This window comes from Bos indicus x Bos taurus, chromosome 16 (assembly GCF_003369695.1).
Source record: "Bos indicus x Bos taurus breed Angus x Brahman F1 hybrid chromosome 16, Bos_hybrid_MaternalHap_v2.0, whole genome shotgun sequence".
NCBI lineage: Eukaryota > Metazoa > Chordata > Mammalia > Artiodactyla > Bovidae > Bos > Bos indicus x Bos taurus.
Genome location: NC_040091.1, coordinates 34,399,476 through 34,425,813, shown reverse-complemented (window position 1 = coordinate 34,425,813; position 26,338 = coordinate 34,399,476). Strand labels below are relative to the sequence as shown.

At 38.2% G+C, this 26,338-nt stretch overlaps 1 protein-coding gene across 2 annotated transcripts in view; it reads left to right on the top strand.

Annotated features, from left to right (window-relative positions):
• Nucleotides 1–26,338, top strand: part of WDR64 (WD repeat domain 64) — a 120,301-nt gene that overhangs the window by 42,311 nt on the left and 51,652 nt on the right. For both annotated transcript variants that reach the window (XM_027565949.1, XM_027565948.1), the window contains 6 exons: nucleotides 158–237; nucleotides 1,808–1,947; nucleotides 16,334–16,460; nucleotides 20,198–20,346; nucleotides 22,422–22,545; nucleotides 24,441–24,616. In XM_027565949.1, coding sequence (XP_027421750.1) covers nucleotides 158–237; nucleotides 1,808–1,947; nucleotides 16,334–16,460; nucleotides 20,198–20,346; nucleotides 22,422–22,545; nucleotides 24,441–24,616 — 796 coding nt within the window. The remainder of the gene's footprint in view (nucleotides 1–157; nucleotides 238–1,807; nucleotides 1,948–16,333; nucleotides 16,461–20,197; nucleotides 20,347–22,421; nucleotides 22,546–24,440; nucleotides 24,617–26,338) is intronic.

The following is a 26,338-nucleotide window of genomic DNA, read 5'->3' as shown; positions in this document are numbered from 1 at the left end:
GTCAGTAAGAATTTAATCATTACTTACAATTTTTTTTTCCTGTGGGTAAATAGATTCACAATGACTTAGAGATGAACTTCTTGAACATTATTTATAAGTTGGAATTAACTTTAGAAAGAAAAATAAACAAGTTTTACATTTAGCTTGTGTTTTGCAGGCCTGTCAGAGAGTTTTCCATGCCAAGAGGAGCAAACACTTTCTGTTACTGTATAAAAGCAAACGTGATTGTCACTGGAGGTAAGAGGACAGTCCACGTTACACAGGGATTTTCTACTTGGCAAATGGTGCTCTCCTTAATTAGCACAGTTACAGAGTTTTCACACAGCTATTGCATTTTACTGCTAATAAGACCTTTTAGAGAATTTTTAAGTTTGTATAAAGTCAAATCTGTCATTCTTTTTCTTTGCGTCTTTTTGGTGTGGTGGCACACTTAGAAAGGCCCTCCCTAGCCTGAGACTGTGTGAAACAAATTCTCCTATATTTACTACAAATTTGTTTGTTTTACAGTTTACCTTTAATCTCTCTAGAATGTTTCATTGTGTGAGAGCATGAATTCCTAGCCTGGGGCCCATGTGTGGACTTTAAGGGAGTCCTATAGCCCCTTAGGCTGAATAACTGTGTCCACGTGCATATTTTTCCGGAGAGACAGTCCAAAATTTTATCAAATCCTCAAAGGAGTCCTTGACAAAAAGATCAAAAGCCAATGGTTTAGCATTAACAGAGAAGTGGACTAACGATAGAGTGCTTAAAACTACCAACATTTAAGGGCTCAGATTATCTGCTGAGAGTAACAGGAAAGATGACAAATACAAGAAACTTGAGGAGAAAGATGGGACGACTGAGCTATCCTGCTGGCCTGACTCTTTATCTGTCAAGCTGGGATATGAAGCCTGTGATGGCTTTCAGCCTGGGCTTTGGAGTCAGACTGTCTAGGAATAAATACTAGTTTTTTCACTAGCAAGCCTTGGATAGGTTATTCAACTCCTCTAAGTTTCAATCTCAGGCTTCCCAAGTGGTGCAGTGGTAAAGAATCCACCTGCCAATGCAGAAGACTCAAGAGACCCAGGTTTGATACCTGGGCTGGGAAGATCTCCTGGAGCAGGAAATGACAACCCACACCAGTATTATTGCCTGGGAAATTCCATGAACAGAGGAGCCAGGCAGGCTACAGTCCACGGGGTTGCAAACAGTCAGACACAACTGAGCGACTGAGCATGCACGCACAATACATTAATGCATAAATGAGTAGGGACATATTAAATCAAGAAAAGAACTCATAGAATATTTATGAGAATTCAAATTTATATATGTAGATACAGTGGTTACAAAACAGCCTTGACAAGAAGAAGCAGATCCAAAGCAAGTCAATCATAGCATCCTGGAAGAAACAGACTGTGATTTGATATTAGAAGAAAGATGGTGAGAGTCACTCAGTCGTGTCCAGCTCTTTGTGACCCCATAGGCTATACAGTCCATGGAATTCTCCAGGCCAGAATACTGGAGTGGGTAGCTTTTCCCTTCTCCAAGGGATCTTCCCCACCCAGAGATGGAACCCAGGTCTCCCTCATTGCAGACGGATTCTTTACCAGCTGAGCCACAAGGGAAACCCAAGAATACTAGAGTGGGTAGCCTATCCCATCTCCATCAGATCTTCCTGACCCAGGAATCAAACTGGGGTCTCCTGATTGCATGAGGATTCTTTACCAGCTGAGCTATTAGGATATGATTAAAGTTGAGAAAGACTCTTTAAACTGTGACCATCTGCATCCCTGAGAACATAAACAATCTTCACATGTCCTTCTTTCAGGAGATGATAAAGTGCTCCGGTTGTGGCACCCCAACATCAGCACCAAGCCAGTGGGGAAACTTGTGGGGCACATGTTCAGTATCACCGAGATCGTGACAAATGAGAAAGAGCAACATGTTATCAGCCTTTCTTCTGCAAAGGTAACCAAAAGAAAACAACAAAAATGAAACAGAACAATTTTTTCCCTTAAAGTCAACTATTGGAAAATATAGGATGCATACAGTTTTTCACTGAAATAGCTGATAGTCAAAGAGAAAAATATTGTTAATATGGATAAGAAAATAAGAAGTCCCTGTTCTTTGTTTCTATTGATATCAACATAAGAAAGAACATATGTTTAAAGGCAAGAGTAAAAGGAATATAACACTGGGAAGAGAGCCATTATTCTCAATAGTAAAACATAATATGGCCCTTCTGTGATCATTAGAGACAGGAAAAATAAGGATTTCTAGACACAGAAAACAAACTTATGGTTACCAAAGGGGCAAGTGGGTGGGAGACAGATAAATTAGGAGTTTTGGATTAGATAAACAACTATTAGATAAACAAAATAAAGGTCCTACTGTGCAGCACAGAGAAGGAAATGGCAACCCTCTCCAGCATCCTTGCCTGGAGAATCCCTGGACAGAGGAGCCTGGTGGGCTGCAGTCCATGGGGTCGCAAGAGTCGGACACGACTGAGTGCCTAGACCACCACCACTGTACAGCACAGGGAACTATATCAATATCCTGTGATAAACCATAATGGAAAAGAAGATGAAAATCAGTATATATATTTGTATAACTGAATCACTTTTCTCTACACCAGGAACTAACATAACATTGCAAATCAACCATACTTCAATTTTTAAGAAAGCAAAGAAAGAAAAAAGTATTTCTGTTGTCGTTGCTATCACTACACAGTGTTTTAAATGTTCTAAACAAAGTAATAAAAAAGAAAAAATGACATGACTATTAGAAATGAGGTGACTGCATATTTGCAAATAATGTGATTGCTGGAAAAACTCAAGAAAACCAGCTTAAAGTTTTAGAACAGGTAAATTCAGTAAAGTGGGTAGTTATATTCATGATTGCAATTTATAAAAATAAATTTCTGTGTAAGAATAGAAACCAGTTAGGAAAAAATGGTCAAATGGATAGCATTCACAAGAGCAAAATTGTATGAAATGCCTAGAAATAATCTTAACAAACAATATTCACTATCAATGTTAAGATAACTATGAAGTTCTGAGGTACATTTATTTAAGAACATGAATGTAGGGACTTTCCTAAATGAGAGTATAGTACTGTAAAATATATTCTGCATCAAATAAAGCTATGTATATTTAATGCTATTTAGGATTATTTAGGAGCTTCCCAGGTGGTTCTAGTGGTAAAGAACACACCTGCCAGTGCAGGAGATATAAGAGACATGTATTCAATCCCTGGGTCAGGAAGATCCCCTAGAGGAGGGCATGGCAACCCACTCCAGTATTCTTTCCCGGAGAATCCGATGGATAGAAGAGCCTGGTGGGCTGCAGGCCATAGAGTCACAGTCGGACATGACTGAAGCGACTTAGCACAGACAGGAAAGGATTATTTAGACCTCAGTTTGCCAAATCTAAAGTTACTATAAAAGTGTTGACATACAAAAATATCCTAGAAACTTTAGAAAATAAGATTACAAGATAACACTTTCCCTATCAGATATTAAAACATTTAATAAAGCCTCAATAAATAAAACAGAACAGCAGTCAATGCAGCAATAGACACATCTATGAAACAAAAGAAGATTCACACATAAGTGTGAATGGGAATTTCATATATGATAGAAGTAGCATTTTAAGTTTATGAGCAAAAGATGGTTTGTTCATAAATGTTGGGAAAACTGATTAACCATATTAGGAAAAAATAAGTAATCAAATCATTACTTCATAATTACCAATGAAATACATTCCATATGGATTAAATATTTTAAATGTAAAACGTAAAACCATAGTAGTTGTAAAATTTTCCGGAAGAAAACACAGGTGAATATTCATATAGCCATCAGGTAATTCCTATGTGTAACGTCTACAACTAAAGAAAAAAAAAGTGACTATATGAATATTCAAACTGTAATTATTATAAAGGCTGTCATTTATCAAATGCTTATCAAGAGTCAGGCACTATCCTCATTATTTTACATCACAACTTATTTGATGCTGGTAACAATCCTGTAATTATCCCAATTTTGCACATGTAAAGAAAAATGACATCTGTATACTTGCATTAAATAAATGTAGCCAATCTTGTGTCTATCCTGACCCCAGACAACCTTCTTATCTGCATAGAAAAGGTTAAGACAGATAACAGAGGGGGGAGCGTGTAATATAAATGACATAAACTGGAATAATATTCTTATACAAATAAAAAAAACTTTAACAAATCAGTAGGAAAATAGGATGAAGGAAGGAGAAGGGAAAGAATATAGGCATGTTTACATAGTGCTGCCGGGGGTAAAGGTGGCAAAAATTTGGGGGGCATTTATTCTAATAAAATAATCAGAAAAGTGCCCGGAGACCAATGTAAAAGGATGTTTATGGTGCTATTGCTTATATAGGTTTAAAAAAGAAAAAAGAAAAGGAATAAAAAGGAAAATAAAAAGGAAAGGTAAGGGATAGAGAGTGAGAAATTCAGTTTCTAAAAATAAAGCTTTTATTCAGTAATTTATTTTCCCTAAGTTTTATTGAGATATAATTGATATGTAACACTGTATGAGATTAACATTAATGTATCATTAAGCATAATGATCTGACTTATATTCAGCATGAAATGATTATTACCACAGTTGGTTTAATGAACATTCATTATCTAATACTGAAACCAAAAATTGAAAAAAATGCTCTTAAAAAAACTTTGTAATGAAAATACTTAGGATTTATTCTCTTAGCAACTTTCATATATGTCATACATCAGTGTTAGCTATAGTTATCATGTTATACATTACACCCCTAGTACTTATATATCTTCTAACTGGAAGTTTGTATCATTTGACCACTTTTCTCTAATTCCTCCTCCCCTTAAATCAGCAATTTATGATATCTCTTTTTATATCATAGAAATTGTCACATAGACTTTCAACATCATATGGATGAATATTGATATGAGAATGTATACACAATATATTATGCAAAATATAATAAAATAGCATGTAAGATATTAACCCATTTTTAATATATGTGTCTATCATATATTATCAGGGATGATAGTGATTATGTGGGTAGCAAGGTTGTGGATGGATTTAATTTTTTTTCCCTTTTTGTGTTTTTTTTTTCTTGTATTTATATCTTTTTAACAAAAAATATACATTGCTTTTATAATAAGACTATTTTTAATTTTAATTTTTTATTTTTTTTCTTTTCCTTGTGTATTTTAAAATATAAATTTGTTTATTTTAATTGGAGGTTAATTACTTTACAATATGGTATTGGTTTTGTCATACATCAACATGAATCCACCACAGGTATACCCGTGTTCCCCATCCTGAACCCCCCTCCCTCCTCTGTCCCTGTACCATCCCTCTGGGGCGTCCCAGTGCACCAGCCCCAAGCATCCAGTATCATGCATCAAACCTGGACTGGCAATTCGTTTCATACATGATATTATACATATTTCAATGCCATTCTCCCAAATCATCCCATCCTCTCCCTCTCCCACAGAGTCCAAAAGACTGTTCTATACATCTGTGTCTCTGTTGCTGTCTCGTATACAGGGTTATCGTTACCATCTTTCTAAATCCCATATATATGCATTAGTATACTGTATTGGTGTTTTTCTTTCTGGCTTACTTCACTCTGTATAATTGGCTCCAGTTTCATTCACCTCATTAGAACTGATTCAAATGTATTCTTTTTAATGGCTGAGTAATACTCCATTGTGTATATGTACCACAGCTTTCTTATCCATTCATCTGCTGATGGACATCTAGATTGCTTCCATGTCCTGGCTATTATAAACACTGCCACGATGAACATTGGGGTACATGTGTCTCTTTCAATTCTGGTCTCCTCAGTGTATATGCCCAGCAGTGGGATTGCTGGGTCATAAGGCAGTTCTATTTCCAGTTTTTTAAGGAATCTCCACACTGTTCTCCATAGTGGCTGTACTAGTTTGCATTCCCACCAACAGTGTAAGAGGGTTCCCTTCTCTCCACACCCTCTCCAGCATTTATTGTTTGTAGACTTTTGGATTGCAGCCATTCTGACTGGCATGAAATGGTACCTCATTGTGGTTTTGATTTGCATTTCTCTGATAATGAGTGATGTTGAGCATCTTTTCATGTGTTTTTTAGCCATCTGTATGTCTTCTTTGGAGAAATGTCTATTTAGTTCTTTGGCCCATTTTTTGATTGGGTCATTTATTTTTCTGGAATTGAGCTGCAGGAGTTGCTTGTATATTTTTGAGATTAGTTGTTTGTCAGTTGCTTCATTTGCTATTATTTTCTCCCATTCTGAAGGCTGTCTTTTCACCTTGCTTATCCATATGATTATCTCAATAGATGCAGAGAAAGCCTTTGACAAAATTCAACACCATTTATGATAAAAACTCTCCAGAAAGCAGGAATAGAAGGAACATACCTCAACGTAATAAAAGCTATATATGACAAACCCACAGCAAACATTATCCTCAATGGTGAAAAATTGAAAGCATTTCCCCTAAAGTCAGGAACAAGACAAGGGTGCCCACTTTCACCATTACTATTCAACATAGTTTTGGAAGTTTTGGCCACAGCAATCAGAGCAGAAAAAGAAATAAAAGGAATCCAAATTGGAAAAGAAGAAGTAAAACTCTCACTGTTTGCAGATGACATGATCCTCTACATAGAAAACCCTAAAGACTCCACCAGAAAATTACTAGAGCTAATCAATGAATATAGTAAAGTTTCAGGATATAAAATCAACACACAGAAATCCCTTGCATTCCTATACACTAATAATGAGAAAATAGAAATTAAGGAAACAATTCCATTCACCATTGCAACGGAAAGAATAAAATACTTAGGAATATATCTACCTAAAGAAACTAAAGACCTATATATAGAAAACTATAAAACCCTGGTGAAAGAAATCAAAGAGGATACTACTAGATGGAGAAATATACCATGTTCATGGATTGGAAGAATCAATATAGTGAAAATGAGTATACTACCCAAAGCAATCTATAGATTCAATGCAATCCCTATCAAGCTACCAACAGTAGTTTTCACAGAGCTAGAACAAATAATTTCACAATTTGTATGGAAATACAAAAAACCTCGACTAGCCAAAGCAATCTTGAGAAAGAAGAATGGAACTGGAGGAATCAACCTGCCTGACTTCAGGCTCTACTACAAAGCCACAGTCATCAAGACAGTATGGTACTGGCACAAAGACAGAAATATAGATCAGTGGAACAAAATAGACAGCCCAGAGATAAATCCACACACTTATGGACACCTTATCTTTGACTAAGGAGGCAAGAATATAAAATGGATTAAGACAATCTCTTTAACAAGTGGTGCTGGGAAAACTGGTCAACCATTTGTAAAAGAATGAAACTAGAACACCACACACAAAAATAAACTCAAAATGGATTAAAGATCTAAACGTAAGACCTGAAACTATAAAACTTCTAGAGGAGAACATAGGCAAAACACCCTCCGACATAAATCACAGCAGGATCCTCTATGACCCACCTCCCAGAATATTGGAAATAAAAGAAAAAAATAAACAAATGGGACCTAATTAAACTTAAAAGCTTCTGCACAACAAAGGAAATTATTTTTAATTTTTAAAATGGTACTAGAAAGACAGTAAGATTGTTGAGACATAAAAACTAAAACATTATGATGGAGATTCCTTAAAAAACTAGGAATAAAACCACCATATGACCCAGCAATCCCACTCCTAGGCATATACCCTGAGGAAACCAAAATTAAAAAATACACATGTATCCCATTGTTCCTTGCAGCACTATTTACAGTAGCCAGAACATGGAAGCAACCTAGATGTTCATCGACAGATGAATGGATAAAGAAGTTGTGGTACATATACACAATGGAATATTACTCAGCCATAAAAAGGAACACATTTGAGTCAGTTCTAATGAGGTGGATGAACCTAGAGCCTATATTCAGAGTGAAGTAAGTTGGAAAGAGAAAGATAAATATTGTATACTAACGCATATATATGGAATCTAGAAAGATGGTACTGAAGACTTTATTTGCAGGGCAGCAATGGAGAAACAAACATAGAGAATAGACTTATGGTCATGGGGAGAGGGGAGGAGAGGGTGAGATGTATGGAGAGAGTAACATGGAAACTTACATTACCATATGTAAAATAAATAGCCAATGGGAATTTTCTATATGTCTCAGGAAACTCAGACAGGGGCTCTGTATCAACGTAGAGGGGTGGGATGGGGAGAGAGATGGGAGGGAGGTTGAAGAGGGAGGGGATATATGTATACCTATGGCTGAGTCATGTTGAGGTTTGACAGAAAACAAAATTCTGTAAAGCAATTATCCTTCAATTAATAAATAAATTAAAACAAACAAAAGAAGTTCAGGCCATTCATGTCCAGAGGTGAAGAGACAGCAGAGATAAGCTTTCTAGTTTCCTTTAGACATAGTGAGTGTTTTCAGTGCTGCTCTTTCAAGCACCCTAGCAGCTCTACTTGGGCAAAATACTTAATATCTTTCCCCTCAGTTTTTTTGTCTGTAAACTGTAGTGGTGCTTAGCTCACAAGACTGTTACAGAGAGATCATTCATTTAGTTATTCAGCAAGCTTTCTTTCTTGAGTTTCCTCTCTGTTTCAGGTATTGTTCTGGGTTCTAGAGACAGAAAACTGAACCAGGCAGTCAGGGCCCTCTCCACAGGAAGTGTACATTCTAGGGGAAGAGGGAGACAAGCAAAGTAACAATCATGTAAGAAAACAGAATGTTAACTATTCCAATGAATAGAAAATACAACAATGTGATATGACTGAGTATCACCTCTGAAGAGGTGACATAAATGTTGAAACCTGCCATGACCAGAGCAGCCAGCCCCATGAAGATCTTGGAAAGGAGCAATTTAGGCACAAAGAATAGCAATCCAGGCACATACATATTTTTGCTTAAGCCAGCTTCCTCTTCTCCTTCTCAATTTCCTTCCCCTCCCCACTTTCTCCTCCTTGTCAGCAAAAATCATAGCCAGGTTTTACACATTTAACATTCCTTCATATTACTTCATATAAATTAGCTTTCATCACATCAAGTTTTAATAAATCACCATGGGTAGTCATGTGCCTACACTGTGCCTTTATCTAAGCTCTTAAAGTAGATTTTCATCCTTCCTCTGAGATTTGCAGACTTTCCACCAGGATATTATTTTCTCCTGCACTGGTAAAATTTTTTTTTCTAGTTACAGAGCTCAAGTATTTAATAGCTATGCCACATTTATTGCTCCTGAAGAACTGACAAACATTGAAAAAATAGAAATATAAATTTCAGTTGTTTTTATTTTATTAACAAAAACAAGAATAATGGTTGACAGGTGGCACTAGTGGGAAAGAACCCGCTTGCCAATGCAGGAGACGTAAGAGACACAGGTTCCACCCCTGGGTTGGGAAGATTCCCTGGAGGAGGGCATCGAAACCCACTCCAGGATTCTTGCTTGGAGAATCCCATGGGCAGAGAAGCCTGGCGGGCTGTAGTCAGTGGGGTCACAAAGAGTCGGACATGACCGAAGCAACTTAGCACGCACGCGATCTTCCCAAGCACAACTCTATAGTTACCAGTGGTTATTTTTCTGAGAAGGAAATATGCTTTTATCATTTATAACAGATGAAAATGAGTGTTTACACATTGTTATTTTCTTAAATCTTCGCTTTGGAAAGTGATATGAAAGGACCCCAGGAAAGGTAAAGCTTAACTAGGCTGTGGGTGTGGCTTAGAGCAAGAAGCAATGTGCTGAAACCAAGTGCCAAGTGGATAGATAACTCATAGCAAGTCAGAGGTTTGCCCATCTGGCCTGCTGCTCAGCTGGACTTTATCTTATCCATGACTATGTCTAAGATATTGTCCTAAGTGAAGATTTTTTTCCTGCCCTATCTCAATTCCAGGCACATGGCCTCTGAAATCAGGTAAAACTAAATTTAAGTTCTGGCTCTAATTTATGACCTTGGGTGAGCCATTTGAGAAAGTTGAGGAGGATAATAGAATACAGGCAGACCTTGTTTTACTGTGCTTTGTTTTATTACATTTGGAGGATGCTGAGGTTTTTACAAAGTAAAGGTTGGCCACAACCCTGAGTTGAGCAAGTCTATCTCCACCGTTCTTCCAATGGCATTTGCTCACTTTGTGTCTCTGTGTCAAATTTTAGGAATTCTTTGAGTATTCCAAATGTTTCCACAATTAACACTGTATTAGTTATGGTGATCAGTGACCTTTGATGTTACTATTGTAATTTTTTCAGGGCACCAAACACCATGCCCATATAATCGATAGTTACTGTTTGTGTTCTGACTACTCCACCAACTGGCTGTTCCCCCATATCTCCCCTCTTCAGCCTCCCTATTCCCTGAGATACAACAATTGAAAATAGACAATTAATAACCCCACATCGTCCTCTAAGTGTTCAAGTGAAAAGAAGAGCCGCACACTGAGGAAAGACGTGTCAGGCATCCAGACTTAAAAAGGGCCCTTGTGCCAAAAATGTTAGACTCATGCGGGCTACATAGGGATGGTCTCACATGAAAGCAGCCCTTCAAAATGACAGTGGTAACTGTTAAAACTCATAGAGAAATATAAGTAAAATGAAGAAGCACAGGAACCTCTCTCAGTTAAAAGATCAAGAGAATTCCAGTGAAAGAACAAACAATGAAACAGACCTGTCTAGCCTACTAGAGCCCAAGATAATAAAAATACTGAAGAAATTAAGAAAGGCTATTGATAGAAATGCCTATCAATATTAAAAAAAAAGAAATTATAATGAAGAGCCAATTAAAATTAGAAAAAAATCATTTGCCAAGATGAAAGCTGAGCTAAAAAGCCATAAGTAGTAAATTGAATGATGCAGAGGAAAGAGTAAGTGATCTGGTTCAGGAGGGAGGGGACATATGTGTATTTATGGCTGATTCATGTTGTATGGCAGAAACCAACACAACATTGTAAAGCAATTATCCTCCAATTAAAAATAATTTTAAATGAAAAGACAACCCACATAATGAGAGAAAATATTTGCAAACATAGTGACTGGCAAGGGATTAACCACCAAAATATACAAATAGTTCATGCAGTTCAGTATGAAAAAACAATTAAAAAATGAGAGGAAGATCTAAATAGACATTTCTGCAAAGAAAACATACAGATGGCCAACAAGCATGTGAAAAGATGCTCAACGTCACTAATTATTAGGGAAATGCAGATCAAATCTTAATGAGATATCACCTTATACCAATTAGAATGGCCACCATCAACATATCTAGAACAATAAACACTGGAAAGGGTGTGTGGAAAAAGGAACCTTAACTGCTGGTGAAAATGTAAATTGGTGCAGCCACTCTAAAAAAAAGTAGGGAGGTTTCTTGAAAAATTAGAAATGGAGTTACTATATGATCCAGCAATCCTGTGCATATATCCAGCAAGGACAAAAACTATTTTGAAAAGATATATGCACCCCAGTGTTCGTCACAGCACTATTTACAATAGCCAAGACATGGTGGCAACCTAAATGTCCATTGACAAAAGAGTGCAGAAAGAAGATGTGGTACATATATATAAAATGGAATATTGCTCAACCATAAAAAGAACAAAATAACGCCACCTGCAGCAATATGGATACACCTAGAGATTGTCATACTAAGTGAAGTAAGTCAAACATAGAAAACGAATATCATATGATATTGCTTATATGTGGAGTCTTTTAAAAATGGTATCAGTGAACTTATTTATAAAACAGAATAGAGTCACAGATGTAGAAAACAAGTCTATGGGTCACCAGTGGAGAAAGAAGGAGAAGTAAATTGGGAGATTGGGACTGACATAAATATGCTATTATAAATAAAGCAGATAACTAATAAGCACCTACTGTATAGCAGAGAGAACTGTACTCAATGCTCTGTAATGGTCTACATGGGAAAAGAATCTAAAATATATATTTGCTTAGCTTATTCACTTTTAAAAACGATGGAAAAATAAGATAAAATAATGACTTAAAAATAAATTTTTAAACTCAAGTTCATAAAGATGTCCTCTAAACTTTTCTAAAAATAGGTTTCTTTTTAATATTTAGGAGCATGATGTCTGTATATGTGTGTGTGCATATGTGTGTATCTATATGCTTGCTACTCCATATCTCCTCACATAGGCATGTACGCCTCAGTTTAGAAATAGATCTAGTCCCTGAACCAGAGGTTGCTTTGGTTTAGTTCCTTCTCAGTCTCCTTTTCCTGAACCAGGAGACCTGCTCTGGGCACTGCCATAGAGTGGTGAGAGTGCCTGTGGTCCTGTCTGCCCTGCTAGAGCTGCTCCCCTGCTGCCACTCTGCCCCAGACAGTGCCCGGGCTCTGGTTGGAGCCCATTCATTGTTTTGTATGCCTCTCTTAGTTGGATCTATCCAGTTCAGTTCAGTTCAGTTCAATCGCTCAGTCATGTCCAACTCTTTGTGACCCCATGGACTGCAGTACGTCAGGCTTCCCTATCCATCACAACTCCTGTAGCTTGCTCAAACTCATGTCCATCGAGTCCATAATGCCATCCAACCATCTCATCCTCTGTCATACCCTTCTCTTCCTGCTTTCAATCTTTCCCAGCATCAGGGTCTTTTCCAATGAGTTAGTCCTTCATATCAGGTGGCCAAAGGATCTGAGTTTCAGCTTCAAAGTCAGTCCTTCCAATGAATATTCAGGACTGATTTCCCTTATGATTGACTGGTTTGAACTCCTTGCAGTGTAAGGGACTCTCAAGAGTCTTCTCCAACACTACAGTTCAAAAGCATCAATTCTTCGGCACTCAGCTTTCTTTATGGTTTAACTCTCACATCCATTCATGACTACTGGCAAAACCATAACTTTCACTAAATAGGCCTTTGTCGGCAAAGTAATGTCTCTGCTTTTAAATATGCTGCCTAGATTGGTTATAACTTTTCTTCCAAGGAGCAAGCGTCTTTTAATTTCATGGCTGCAGTCACCATCTGCAGTGATTTCGGAGCCAAAGAAAATAAAGTCTCTCACTGTTTCCATTGTTTCCCCATCTATTTGCCATGAAATGATGGGACCGGATGCCATGATCTTCGTTTTTTGAATGTTGAATTTTAAGCCAGTTTTTTTTCACTCTCCTCTCTCACTTTCAACAAGAGGCTCTTCAGTTCCTCTTCGCTTTCTGGCATAAGGGTGGTGTCATCTGCATATTTGAGGTTAGTGATATTTCTCTCAGCAATCTTGATTCCAGCTTGTGCTTCATCTAACCTGGCATTTTGCATGATGTACTCTGCATAGAAGTTAAGTAAACAGAGTGACAATATACACCCTTGACTACTCCTTTCCCAATTTTAAGTCAGGTGGTCTGGTATTCTCATCTTTGGAAGAATTTTCCATAGTTTGTTGTGATCCACACAGCCAAAGGCTTTGGCATAGTCATTAAAGCAGAATTAATGTTTTTCTGGAATTCTCTTGCCTTTTTGATGATCCAATGGATGTTGACAATTTGATCTCTGGTTCCTCTGCCTTTTCTAAATCTAGCTTGAACATCTGGAAGTTCTCAGTTCATGCACTGTTGAAGCCTCGCGTGAAGAGTTTTGAGCATTACTTTGCTAGCATGTGAGATGAGTGCAATTGTGTGGTAGTTAGAACATTCTTTGGCATTGCCTTTCTTTGGTATTGGAATGAAAACTGACCTTTTCTAGTCCTGTGAGTCCACTGCTGAGTTTTCCAAATTTGCTGGCATATTGAGTGCAGCACTTTAACAGCATCATTTTTGACTTGAAATAGCTCAGCTGGAATTTCCACCTCCTCTAGCTTTGTTGGATCTACAGAGATTACATATCTTGCTTTGTTTCTTTCTGCTTTCTCTTTTTAACTTGACTGTCTGTGTTTGGAGAAGAAATGGTGCATCGAGGTACCATACTGCAAATTCATTACACTATTGTGACCTGAACTCTAACTCTTTTCTAAAAAAATCTTTTTATTTTATATTGGAGTGTAGCCTGTAAACAATGTTGTGATAGTTTCAGGTAGACAACAAAGGGACTCAGCCATACATATGCATGTATCCGTTCTCCCATAAATTCCCCTCCTACCCAGGCTGCGATGTAGCATTGTGAACTCTAATGCTAATAATCTTTATGACAGATTTAAAGAAAGAGCAGCAGTTAGCTAGATAGATAAGAGTGAGGAGAGGAAACAGTAGATGGTAGCAAGAGTATGTGTGAATGTGCTGAGACAACAGAGAAAAAGAGGTTTTTGGAACTGGAAGCAGTTTGGTATCACAGTAACTAGAACAACCTAAGGGGAGAGGGCAGCAGAAGAACCTAGAGGAGAGATGCAACATAATGAGGAAGGTCTTTGTGCCTTCTGCCAACAATCACCACTTCCCTAAAAACACACAAAAGAAGTAGAAAATAGACTCACTGTGCAGAAAACATCACAGGTTTCAAAAGATATTCACATCGATTCACTGAGGTGGAGAGTGCTGGTGTTATTATGTCCATTCTAGAAACAAGAAAACGAAGGCTTAAGAAATTTAAATGATGGACTAGAACTGAAACCCAAAGCCTCTTTTGCTTCATCCTTTGTTCTTTCCGTGGGCTTCCCTTGTGGCTCAGTTGGTAAAGAATCCACCTGCATTTGGGAGACCTGGGTTTGATCCTTGGGTTGGGAAGATCCCCTGGAGAAGGGAATGGCTACCCACTCCAGTATTCTGGACTGGAGAATTCCATGGAGAAGTCCTTGGGGTCGCAAAGCATCAGACACAACAGTAACTTTCACTTTCACTTTGTTCTTTCCTCCAATCACAGTTCAGAGCACATACATGAACAGTGAAAAGACCGCCAACCATGAAGCATCTCAAACAAAACAATAGAACTGGAAACAAAACAGAAATAAACTTAACACCCCTTGATTCCACTTCCCCTACTTGTCTCTCTGAACCTAATTCATAAATAGGCTCTGAACCTAACTCCATAAATTGTCCTAATGGACTCCTCCACTCTGTCATGCAAACAGTGATAAGTTTCAATATTGTAGCTACCTCCTAAACTTACATTTTTACTAGCACAAAGGAAGTAACGACTTCCTTTGTAACAATTGCACAGGTTCTGAGTAATAGTGGCTTGTAGAAGGTATACATGTGACCCAAGCTTCTGATCACGTGATTTTGACATTTTTATGTTCCTGCATATAAGTACCAACCTGCCTTCACAATAATGAAGTTTTGAACTCTGTCTTAAGTAAGAAGTTAATACCTCTGTTAACAAAACTACTTATCAAATCTTTATATGTAGTTCTATAAAATTATCACTCATTTATTCAACAAATATTCCAATTTAGGAAGTACTATATAATATAGCAATAGGTAATGTATATAATAATGACTATTATGACATAAAAATATTATTTCATGCTGATGCATGCTAGGACTTGTAATCCTTAATCAAATCACTTTTCTTCCCTGAAGTTTAATCACAATGTAACTTTCTGAAAAAGGAAAAAAAGAATAATAAAGAATACTAAGACTAGCTGTTTCAAGTGACAAAGCAAACTTGACCCAGTTTTGCTGAATTTGTACTTTATTGTTCTTTCTATTATATTATCCCGAGTTCTATCTGAGTAACTAACCTAGGTCTCTTTCCTTCCTCAAAGCAGAGCACTAATAATGTATTTACCTATAGTCTTTCTCCTCCAGGGCATTGTCCGGATCCAGGGATTGAACCTGCATCTCTTAGGTCTCTTGCATTAGCAGATGTGGTGTGTTATTTATTTTTTTTTTTTACCACTAGTGTCACCTGGGAAGTCCCTCCTATATCTACACCATCCCTAAGAACTGCTTTCTGTAATTCTTCATTCCTGGACAGGAACAGGGAAGGTTCTTAGAAACCTCATTTAGTAAGACGTTCTCATCTTAAGTCATGAATGAGCAGTTTGAAACCCTCCACCTGAACTATGCTGTGTCTCTATTTTCTAATCTATAGTGTAAAGAGAAATATGGCTTCAGATAAACTGTGAGTCATAACCAGCCCTTTATTCTTTGTCCAGATTCTTAAAGGATAATAAATTCTATGTCTTTCCCCTATCTTTTTTGAGGACAGAAAAAGTCTAGTTCCTATTGGCAAACTTTTAATCACTGCTTTTATTTTCTTCTGACATTAATGAATAACAATTGAATCAAGAACCAAATTAAAGTTTAGCAAATGAGTGCTCATCATACAAATCATACTTTCCTGCAAGTTTTTAAGAGCATATCGCAGATTCTGAAGATGGTTCACCTCAATAGCTTTGAGTAGGGAAAGTAAAGTAGAAAAATGGTGACCCCTGTTCTTTATACCTCCAGGTTTTCAGAGTATGGGATATACAGACTCTTTCACTATTACAAGTCTTCCACGATAGCCAGGGAGGACCAGGAGACATGCAGATTTACTCTATGATATTTGATTCCAATCATCGTGTGCTTATTACAGGTAAGTGCACTCAATTAATGGGCTTCCCAGGTGGCACTTGTAGTAAAGAACCCACCCTCCAATGCAGGAGACGTAAAAGACATGGGTTCTATCCCTGGGTTGGGAAGATCCCCTGGAGGAGGGCATGTCAACCCAATCCAGTATATTCTTGCCTAGAGAATACCATGGACAGAGGAAACTGCCGGACTATGGTTCATAGGGTCACAAAGAATTGGACACAACTGAAGCGACTTAGCACCCCTGCACCCAGTTAATGAGAAATAAAATCTTAATTTTTTCAAATCTGTTTTTTAACTAACACTTGATCACTGACCGGAAGAAAAACAAAACTAGATGGGAAACGTATAAACTGTGATTCCTCACAATAGATAACTGAATTCAATTCTATTTTCTATGGCTTTCTATTTTTCTATAGCTTGGTGGATGAGGTCTTGAACCTAGGATGCAAGGTGGTGGGGTTAAGGCTGCTGCTACACACAGGGCAAATCCAGCTCTGCATTGAGTGTTGGAGCAGGAATATGACCCATCTTAGCATGGCTGCACCAGCATGCTGTCAGTGCTCCTTTTCTTCAGGGAGGCAGTTTGGCCCCATGTACTCTGGTACTGAGACAGTTACTCAGTGGATAGGGTGTTGACCTTCCCATCTGCCGTTGCTTCTAGACAAAGGACAGTGAAGAGAGAGGATAGGGTTCTGAATGACAGAGCCACCAGCACTGATGCTCACAGATTTTTTTTCTCCTTTTCCTGCTGCCCCTGATAAACATGCTTACTAAAGAAACAAAAGACCCTGTTAGACATTTGGGTTGAACATTGCTCACATGCATATCCTCAGAAGAAGCTTTCAAAGACATGAATAGTATTAACAATAGTTCCTCCTTCTGTAACACCAACCCAGAACGCATTTCCTATTGACCACCTTATCTGAGTTCCTGTGGGATTAATAGGGCAGAGAAATGATTGATGCTATCTCTCCTGGTGGAGAATATGAGTTATTTTTAACTTTTAGGTGTTTTCTGGATTAGAAGTGAACTAGAACTTCATGTTTGATGGATAATCTTCTACCTTCTAAAACAGAAATTAACTCTCGTTGTAAGCACCCCTCCTCTATACTATGTCCTCTAAGAATAACATAAAAATGGCTACAATCAAGTTTTCTCTTAGTGCCCCAACTTGCATGTTTAATTTACTAAGCTCAGCATTTCCATCCCATTTATCATCAGAGTAACTAAAGCTTCAAATATCAAGGCAAAAGCAAAAACACAAAAGAGAACCCTAAGATCAAAATTTCTTCCTAAGTTTATATAATTTGGATAATACTCTGCTTACAACAATATAGCTCTGTGTATTGCTTAATCACTAATATCACATACATTGACTGCAACCATCAATGTGACATCAGAATTGCATGAAGCTTAGCTCTCAGATTTTAATTTGTGCTTTTGTTCAAATGAAGCAGCCATAGTAATCTTATACACCCCAGGGACAGCAACACCACGTTATAGAATATGCTGTTGTTACTGTCACCATTGTTGTTTTTGTTACTCTAATAAGACAACTACCATTTGGTTAGTTCTTTCACAAAGTGCTTTCATGGACTTTATTTCATTTGCACAACCACCACTGAAGTAGGAATTATTATTCATCTTATTTTATAAATGATAAGACTAAATATTAACTATTTCAGCTGACTAGTATAAGGACGTTAGTTGAGATACACAGGTGGGATTCAGTCCCAAAGTTTCTGACTCCTGGATCTACTTTCTTTCTCTGTATTGCTTTGTTTCTATACTGCTAAATGGTATATCTAGCCAAACATGGAGCGGATTGCCGCTTGTTCATAAGCATATCTAGCTTTGTTGTCAGTTCAAATAAAATCCATTACAGTCAGTAGAATATGAAGGCACTCCATGTGTTGTTTGATTATCTGGTTACCGCATCCCTCTCAGATTTCCACCCTGTGATATTTGAATTGAGAAATACTACCAGAAGAGCCAGAAATACTACCAGAAATACTTCCTTCATTCTCTTTACACATGAGTAGACTTTATCTTAGAATTCAAACATTTTAGGAAAGTGTTCAGTAACTCTTGCTGAAAATTTTGCTGCAGTTGAGATTTCTATGGAGAGACTTGAGAAAAAGAAGGGCCAGCCTTTGGTAACTCAATCTCCACACCAATAAATTAGGAAGAAGTTTCATTTCTGTTTGAACTGTGGAATGCTTTGAGATCCTTATGTATATTTCTAGACATTACACTAAAACAGAATACATTGTTGATTTTGAGAGTTAAATCATACTTGCAGTTTATAGGATTAATATAAAAGCAAACCAAATGCCATGATGAATGGATAAGGAAGTTGTGGTACATGTATACAATGAAATATTACTCAGCTGTAAAAAGGAATGCACTTGAGTCAGTTCTAATGAGGTGGATGAACCTAGAGCCTATTACACAGAGTGAAGTAAGTCAGAAAGAGAAAGACAAATACTGTATATTAATGCTTGTATATGGAATCTAGAAAGATGGTATTGACAATCCTACATACAGGGCAGCAAAGAAGACACAGGTGTAAAGAACAGACTTTTGGACTCGGTGGGAGGAGAGGATGGGATGATTTGAGAGAATAGCATGGAAACATATACATTACCATGTGTAAAATAGATAACCAGTGTGAGTTCAATGCATGAAGCAGGGCACTCAAAGCAGGTGCTGGGTGACAATCTAGAGGGATAGGATGGGGAGGGAGGTGGGAGGAAGTGTTCAGGATTGGGGGGGCACATGTGTATCTATGGCTGATTCATGTTGATATATGGCAAAAACCATCACAATACTGTAATTGTCCTCCAATTAAAATAAACACATAAATTTAAAAAATGCAAGTAAGAAATACCTGCTCTCCACCTAATTCACTATGGCAATTTGGAAATTAATCTTATTTAATATTGTTGCAAGCACTGGCTTGTTTTGTTGTTGCTGTTTAGTTGCTAGGTTGACTCTCTTGTGACCCCCTGGACTGTAGTTGGCCAGGCTTCTCCGTCTATAGGATTTCCCAGGCAAGAGTACTGAAGCGGGTTGCCTTTCCTTCTCCAGGGGATCTTACTGACACAGGAATCAAACCCTCATCTCCTTCATTGTGTAGGTAGATTTTTTTGACCACTGAGCCACCAGGGAAGCACAAGACCATGTTTACGGAGTGCTTTACTATTTGTTGGTTGAAACAGCTTTCTAACATATCCCAGTCACTAAGTGGAAGTTTTCCATCAGCAAAAAGGTGGCCACCATCTTTATTACTGTACACAAGATAATGTAGCAGGCACTCTAAAGAAGGAAAAAACTAGACTATAAAAAGTAGGAAAATAGTGGTCACTGAAAAGAAGATATCAAGGAAGTCCAAGTGCCCTACACTTGGAAATTAATGAAGCTGCAAATGAATGCTTTTCTCTGGCTAAATCATATTTGTTTTATTTGTCAAAGATGTTTTTGAATAAATGAATGTGTTTTTACCTCATTCGGTCTCCTAGGCATTAATAATCTCACTGATCAGCTAGTTCCAAACACAATTAGTTGAATAAAATGCTTTGGGGTTCAAATCTTCTAATATTTGTTATTTATGAGATTCTTTTAGGCATTAATAATCTCACTGATCAGCTAGTTCCAAACACAATTAGTTGAATAAAATGCTTTGGGGTTCAAATCTTCTAATATTTGTTATTCATGAGATTCTTATTTCTATTCAAGGATCTAGTGTTATGGACATGTATCCTTTAACTAGGATGATACAAGATACAAAACAGGTCCCTCACACCCATGAACGAGAAATCAATGTCATGCTTTACAACAAATATTTTCACCAAGTACTTACCATCTGCTCTGAGTCCATAATTAAGGTGAGTACATATTGACTCCTCAGGAAGAAAAAAGCAAAGATAGAATTTTCTCTTATAGATGAGTCTTTGAGTGATTAAATAAAGGTAATGGCATATATGATGGAACCTTATGTTAGAGCTATTTTTAAGCTTTCATGAATACATGAAAAGTAAGCTTTTTAATGCAGCTCAGACTGCTTGCTTTTAGGCTACAAGTTCAATTTAAAAAAATGAAGCTAGTTCTTATGATTAAAACAGGAATTTTAAGGGAAATATGTCAAGGGAAAAAGCCTAGTGTGTGTGTAAAAAATTTTAAACTGAGCTATAGGAGACTGTTAAGAAGAAGGAAAAGAAATGTATAGATGTTTACTCTGACCCCTATAGGTGCGGGATATGTGCCAAGTGTCTTAAATCCACAATCTTGTTTAATCCTCACACTAGTTTTCTGTGTGAGGTTCCATTTAAAGATGTGGAAATTAGGATTCAAAGATCAAGCAACTTGCCTCAGTTCATATAACTAGTAAGCATCGTGGCTGGGATACGAACCCAGGGTTTTCTGAGGTGAATACCAATGTCCTTTCCTCTGCAATCCTCAGGCCATGTCATTAACGTGTTCCCCAGAGGCCAGAGTTCTGGACCACACTAACTGTATTTGTATTTACAACCACTGACTTCTAGCAGTGATGGCTGGAGGTGTTTGCCTGAAGTGTTTATCCTTTTATTTCATGCATGCTCTCCAAAAGGAGACATAGCGAGCAGGAGAAAGCATTTCTCAGAGACGCTTCAAATTCCCTCTCAAACTTTGACCTTCTGTGCTCATCTGCTGGAGATCTTCTCAGGACAAAATCTCCTAAATTCATGTAATTATCAGTTATTTCTAAAAATGCCTACAGAATAAGTAGAGGGAAACTAAAACCTGGCTGTCTTCATGAAATACTGACCTCTTAAAAGGAAAGTGTCTTCCTTGCAAGGTAGGGAGGGGAAAAGAAGACATCTAGGTGAATTTTCATACCTGACTGGTTGGAGACATATCATACTTTAGGCCAGGAAATGGGTGGCCCCTGAGACCCCTTCCTGTAGTGGTCCTTAGTCCTCATTCTCCCTTTGGGACCTCATCTACACCCAGGGGAGCACACAGATTAAAAGCATGGGCTTTAGGGCCAGCCTGACTTCATTCAGATCTTGGCTCCACCACAGCTCAGTCAATAGCCCTGTTGTCTGGTCTCCAGACCCGTGATTACATCAGCTACATCTCCTCCCTCTCTCCTTCTTTCACTCTAGCTGCGACAACTGACTTTCGGTTCCCTGGAGGAGCTGTGCCCCTACCCGGCTCTGGCCCTTTGTTTATGCTGCCTGTTTCCAAATACCTCGAGTTCAAACTGTGCTGCCAGTTCAGTTTGTTTACTGGAAATCTAATAGACACCTGAAGTTGGCAGATCCATGAGAAGAGAAAGATTCAGACCGAGACTGCAGGTCTCACGCTTCTACTGCATTTCTAAAGAGATAGTGATGAGCTTTGACATGTTTCTAGGCTTTCTGATTACACTCAACCTTCTCTGAAGTCTCAGCCTCCCCTGCCCTTCCTCTCCTGTTCTCTCTGTTAAGAACTGGCCCGTGTCCCTAATCAGAACACTCCTTGGAAAGGTCAGTGAGCCCTTTCCTCAGGTTGTCTCAGATTTCACACTGTTAATTGTAGATTCTGTCCCATGATCTCTAGACAATTTGGATAAATGACAACAGAGAATACATTCAACTTTATTTCTTTGTCCACTGACCTCCTGTTACATTTCTAGCCTGCTGCTAAGCTTGCTTCATGCTGAGAGTAGCATCTGACTGCTTCCTAGATAGACAGGGGCTGCCTGGAACAGTTGTGGTTTGTCTCATCCCACCTATATATATTACAGAAACACTCTGGGGTAGCACAGTGACTATTAGACTACATCTTTTAGACCTTTCTTTGATTAAACCAACATTCATGGCAGAATGTTGGAAAAGGTGTTAGGTATGCCCTGTGCCAATTTTGAGGTTATTTTGAATATTGTAAAATTGATGAAAACTGAAGGTCTCATGAAGTATTTTATTGTTCTTTCTTGTAGGTTTGGGAACTTGAAACTGGCCTCCAAATATACCAGATTTTAGACCCTCATGGCTTCAATGTTGAACTGACTGCTGCAGCTATCGATGAAAGTGGATTTATTTTTGCCACAGGAGCATATAATGGTCAGACTAATATCCAGAATATGCCCCCCCTTCTTTAGTGTCCCAAGAATTTGTTCTAGGATCTCGTCACAAGTTGTTTGGGTTAGAGGGGAAGTGTGAATCGAGCTGGAATATGTAAGCATGCCAGTGAGACTGCTGTGCCTGACTGAACAGTGCTAGGCTCTTCTCTAATGGGCATTAATGTCCTGATATTGGTGTTAATCATAATAAATACCTTACTTATATAGATGCTTATCAGTTTGCAAAGTCTTTCATGTATACCATCTCAGTCCATTTTGACTGAGATTTATCTGAGTTGCACTGACTCATTCTGTCCCTCTAATTTTGAGTACCATCAGCTAAGAGTTATTACTGGTGTTTAGTTGCTCAGTCATGTCCAACTCTTCTGTGATCCCAACCATGGACTATAGCCCTCCAGGCTCCTCTGTCCATGGTATTTCCCAGGCAAGAATACTGGAATGGGTTGCCATGTCCTTCTTCAGTAGATCTTCCCTACCTAGTGATTGAATCTATGGCTCCTGCATTAACAAGAGGATTCTTTACCACTGAGCCACCAGGGAAGCCCCATCAGCTGACACAGACATTCTATTTAGTGCTTTTCATAATATTTTTACTGAAAATATGGGACCAGACAAAACATCCATCCAACTTTGCCATATCACATTTAGGATCCTATACTGGACTTGTTTATAAGTCTAAGATGCTTAAGGGCATGTGTCATGTCACCCCTGAGAGAATGTCATGCTCCAGTTGGGCTGTGTCATTTGCTGCTGTGGAGAGTTCATAGAACTTGTTGGAACCAGCCTTCTCTCCTTTCACCTTACCTTATTCTGAACTCCCATGAGAGAGACAAAATGACCATCTGTATCACTATATATATATACATATATATATATATATATATATATATATATATAGTGATTCCCCTCTCCAGGGGATCTTCCCAACCCAGGGATCAAACCCAGCTCTCCCACATTGCAGGTGGATTATTTACCAGCTGAGCCACCAGGGAAGCCCATATTTCTTTTAGGGATATGTTTACTAGATAAATTCTTGTTTGTAAGCCAGTTGATGGATTGAGTATCTTGAGTAAAAGTCAGAGTTTTTAAAGTGTGAGCAGATAACAATATACATGAAATAAAATCCAGAATGCTGAGTTGATGGAGTATGAATAAATGCAACCTGAGGTCACTCTAAAAATCCATGTTAGATGATAATTCTCTACATTGAGTAATGACCTAGAAACAGGCATTCAGTAAGTATGCTATCATTTCACCTGGCCCTTTCATGAGGATTTCCTACACGAACAAAATTAATTAGAATGTATGATTCCAAATGTAAGAAGAAACTCGACACGCTTTTTGCATTTCCTTTTTATGTAACCAACAACTCCAAACATTTTGTTTTCTACCTGCTGGAATTCTTTTAATCCTTTTATTACCCAGTAGGATCTAGTTCTAAAACATGTTAGCACCTTAGGAATTGACACTATTGGAGTGACCTTTTACTGTTAATAATCACTGTGGCATGATTTTAGATAGATAGATATTGGAGAGTATTTAGCAAATTGGAAAGCGTTGGGATAATAAAAGCAGAAAAGACCCAATGAAGACAGAAAACTCACACAGGAGAGTCTGGGAATTTCAAAGAATATGTTCACAAATTTCAAGACATTGCCTGGTCCTGTTCATTTTTTATCAGCCTATGACAATGAAAGTATACAGAAATATACTTTGTACACAGCAATGCTAAGGAGACTTATGTGTCAGTCTCAATAGGGAATAAACTTAGGATAAATTGCAGAAAGCTTTCAATTAGATTGATTTTCTCTGAGATAAAAGCCATTCCTCCTAGAAATGTTTTTTGCTTATAGAATCTTTTCTCTGTGTGTTCAGGAACAGTTAAAATCTGGGACTTTGGCAGTGGACAAGAGTTGAAGGTGTTACCAGAAGGGAAAGACTGGAAAGAGGAAGAGCACTGGCTGCACCGCCTGATTTTCCTGAAAGCTCAGGAGAAACACCAATACTTGCTCCTCTCTTTGGAGCGCAACGGAAAGATCAAAATGATCCAGGTTTGCAATCCCATTTCCACATACTCTATGTGCTCTTCTGGGGAAAATCAACTGAGCGTGGATAATCCCCATTTAACTCTTCTCTTGCCAGCCAGCGGAGGATAGTATTTCTCCACAGCCTTCCTAGGATGTTCCTAATTAACCCTGCCCATGTCCAAGCAAAGAGCAAAAAAGAATAGCTGGTCGACACTGCCCATCCAATGTTTGCTGAAGGGATTAGCAGGATCCTTCTGGAGTAGATATCAAGAAGATTAAATTTACATACAGCTACCACCTCTGACATGGTTTATATTCTCATTGGAGGAATCCCAGGGACAGGGGAGCCTGGTGGGCTGCCGTCCATGGGGTCGCACAGAGTCAGACATGACTGAAGTGACTTAGCAGCAGCAGCAGCAGCACCGGCAGAGCTGCTCCCCAGTAGGCTTTATGAAAGGGAGCAATGATTCCTCTCGGAACCATATAACCCATAATGCATTCAGGGACGTTCAAGTCACTTTTTCAGTTTGTCATCAAAACTGCTTTGTGTACTTAACGGTTAATACGGCAATCTGTTTAAGGATGTTTTGGAAGGATTGAGGTATGGGCGGAGGAGCCTGGTAGGCTGCAGTCCATGGGGTCCCTAAGAGTCGGACATGACTGAGTGACTTCACTTTCTCTTTTCACTCACGCGTTGGAGAAGGAAACGGCAACCCACTCCAGTGTTCTTGCCTGGAGAATCCCAGGGATGTGGGAGCCTGGTGGGCCGCCATCTCTGGGGTTGGGCAGAGTCGGACACGACTGAGGTGACTTAGTAGTAGTAGTAGTAGGTAGACTAAATTTGTTTTTCCTGTGTGTCTTTTACCACCTAAGTACACTAAAGCCTTCTTCATGCTTAAAATGAAAACTGTATCATTTACTCTGGCTGTTGAGTGATATTTCCCTGCCTAGGACTCAAGAATGCTTTGCCCTTATTCTTCCCTCTTTGAAGACAGGAGTGAAAAACTTCCTTGATTCAACTAATCTTTGTTTGCCCTCTGAACAATCCAAAATGGCCCTGTACTAGAAAGGAAGTTCTTCAGTGGAAAGAAATAGCTGTAAATTTCTTTTAAAAGATTTTCTTTATAATTTTGCCATGATGAGAATGTGGAATTCTTACTGAGGGACACAATTTCCTCAATATATAAGATGAAATACTGAGAAATGTGGTTAAAATTTGAATAACATAAAGACCAAAGGAAAACGATTAATGTTCTTTTAGATAATTTAGACACAAACAGTCAAGGAATCAACACAATTCTATTTAATTATGTATTAAGTAATTTGTAGTAAAGTGAAAACAAGTTGATAGCCAAGTCAATACATGACTAAATCAACGTTTGGTCTGATTTTTCTTTTTCTTTTTTTTGCTGAATTGACAAAATAAAGCAATAATTTAAGTATCATCTAAACATAGCCATATTCCTTTGGAAAACAGAACCTGCAGGTAGCATTATCCTTGAAAACTGGGATAGACACTTGTGGGTTTTCAGCCTGTGAAGGAAGAACCTAAAAGATGACACAAAGCAAAGAGGTCATTAGGAAACTGTAACTTTGGACCTGAATAAAGTTTTGGCCAGAGATGGCACTAGTCTTTCGTATAGCTTACCATTTTTTTCAATGGATGGCTTTAGACTGAACAATCTTATTCTTTATTTCCCATTTTTTTACCACCTGGTCCTGACACACACACGTGCACACCCCTTG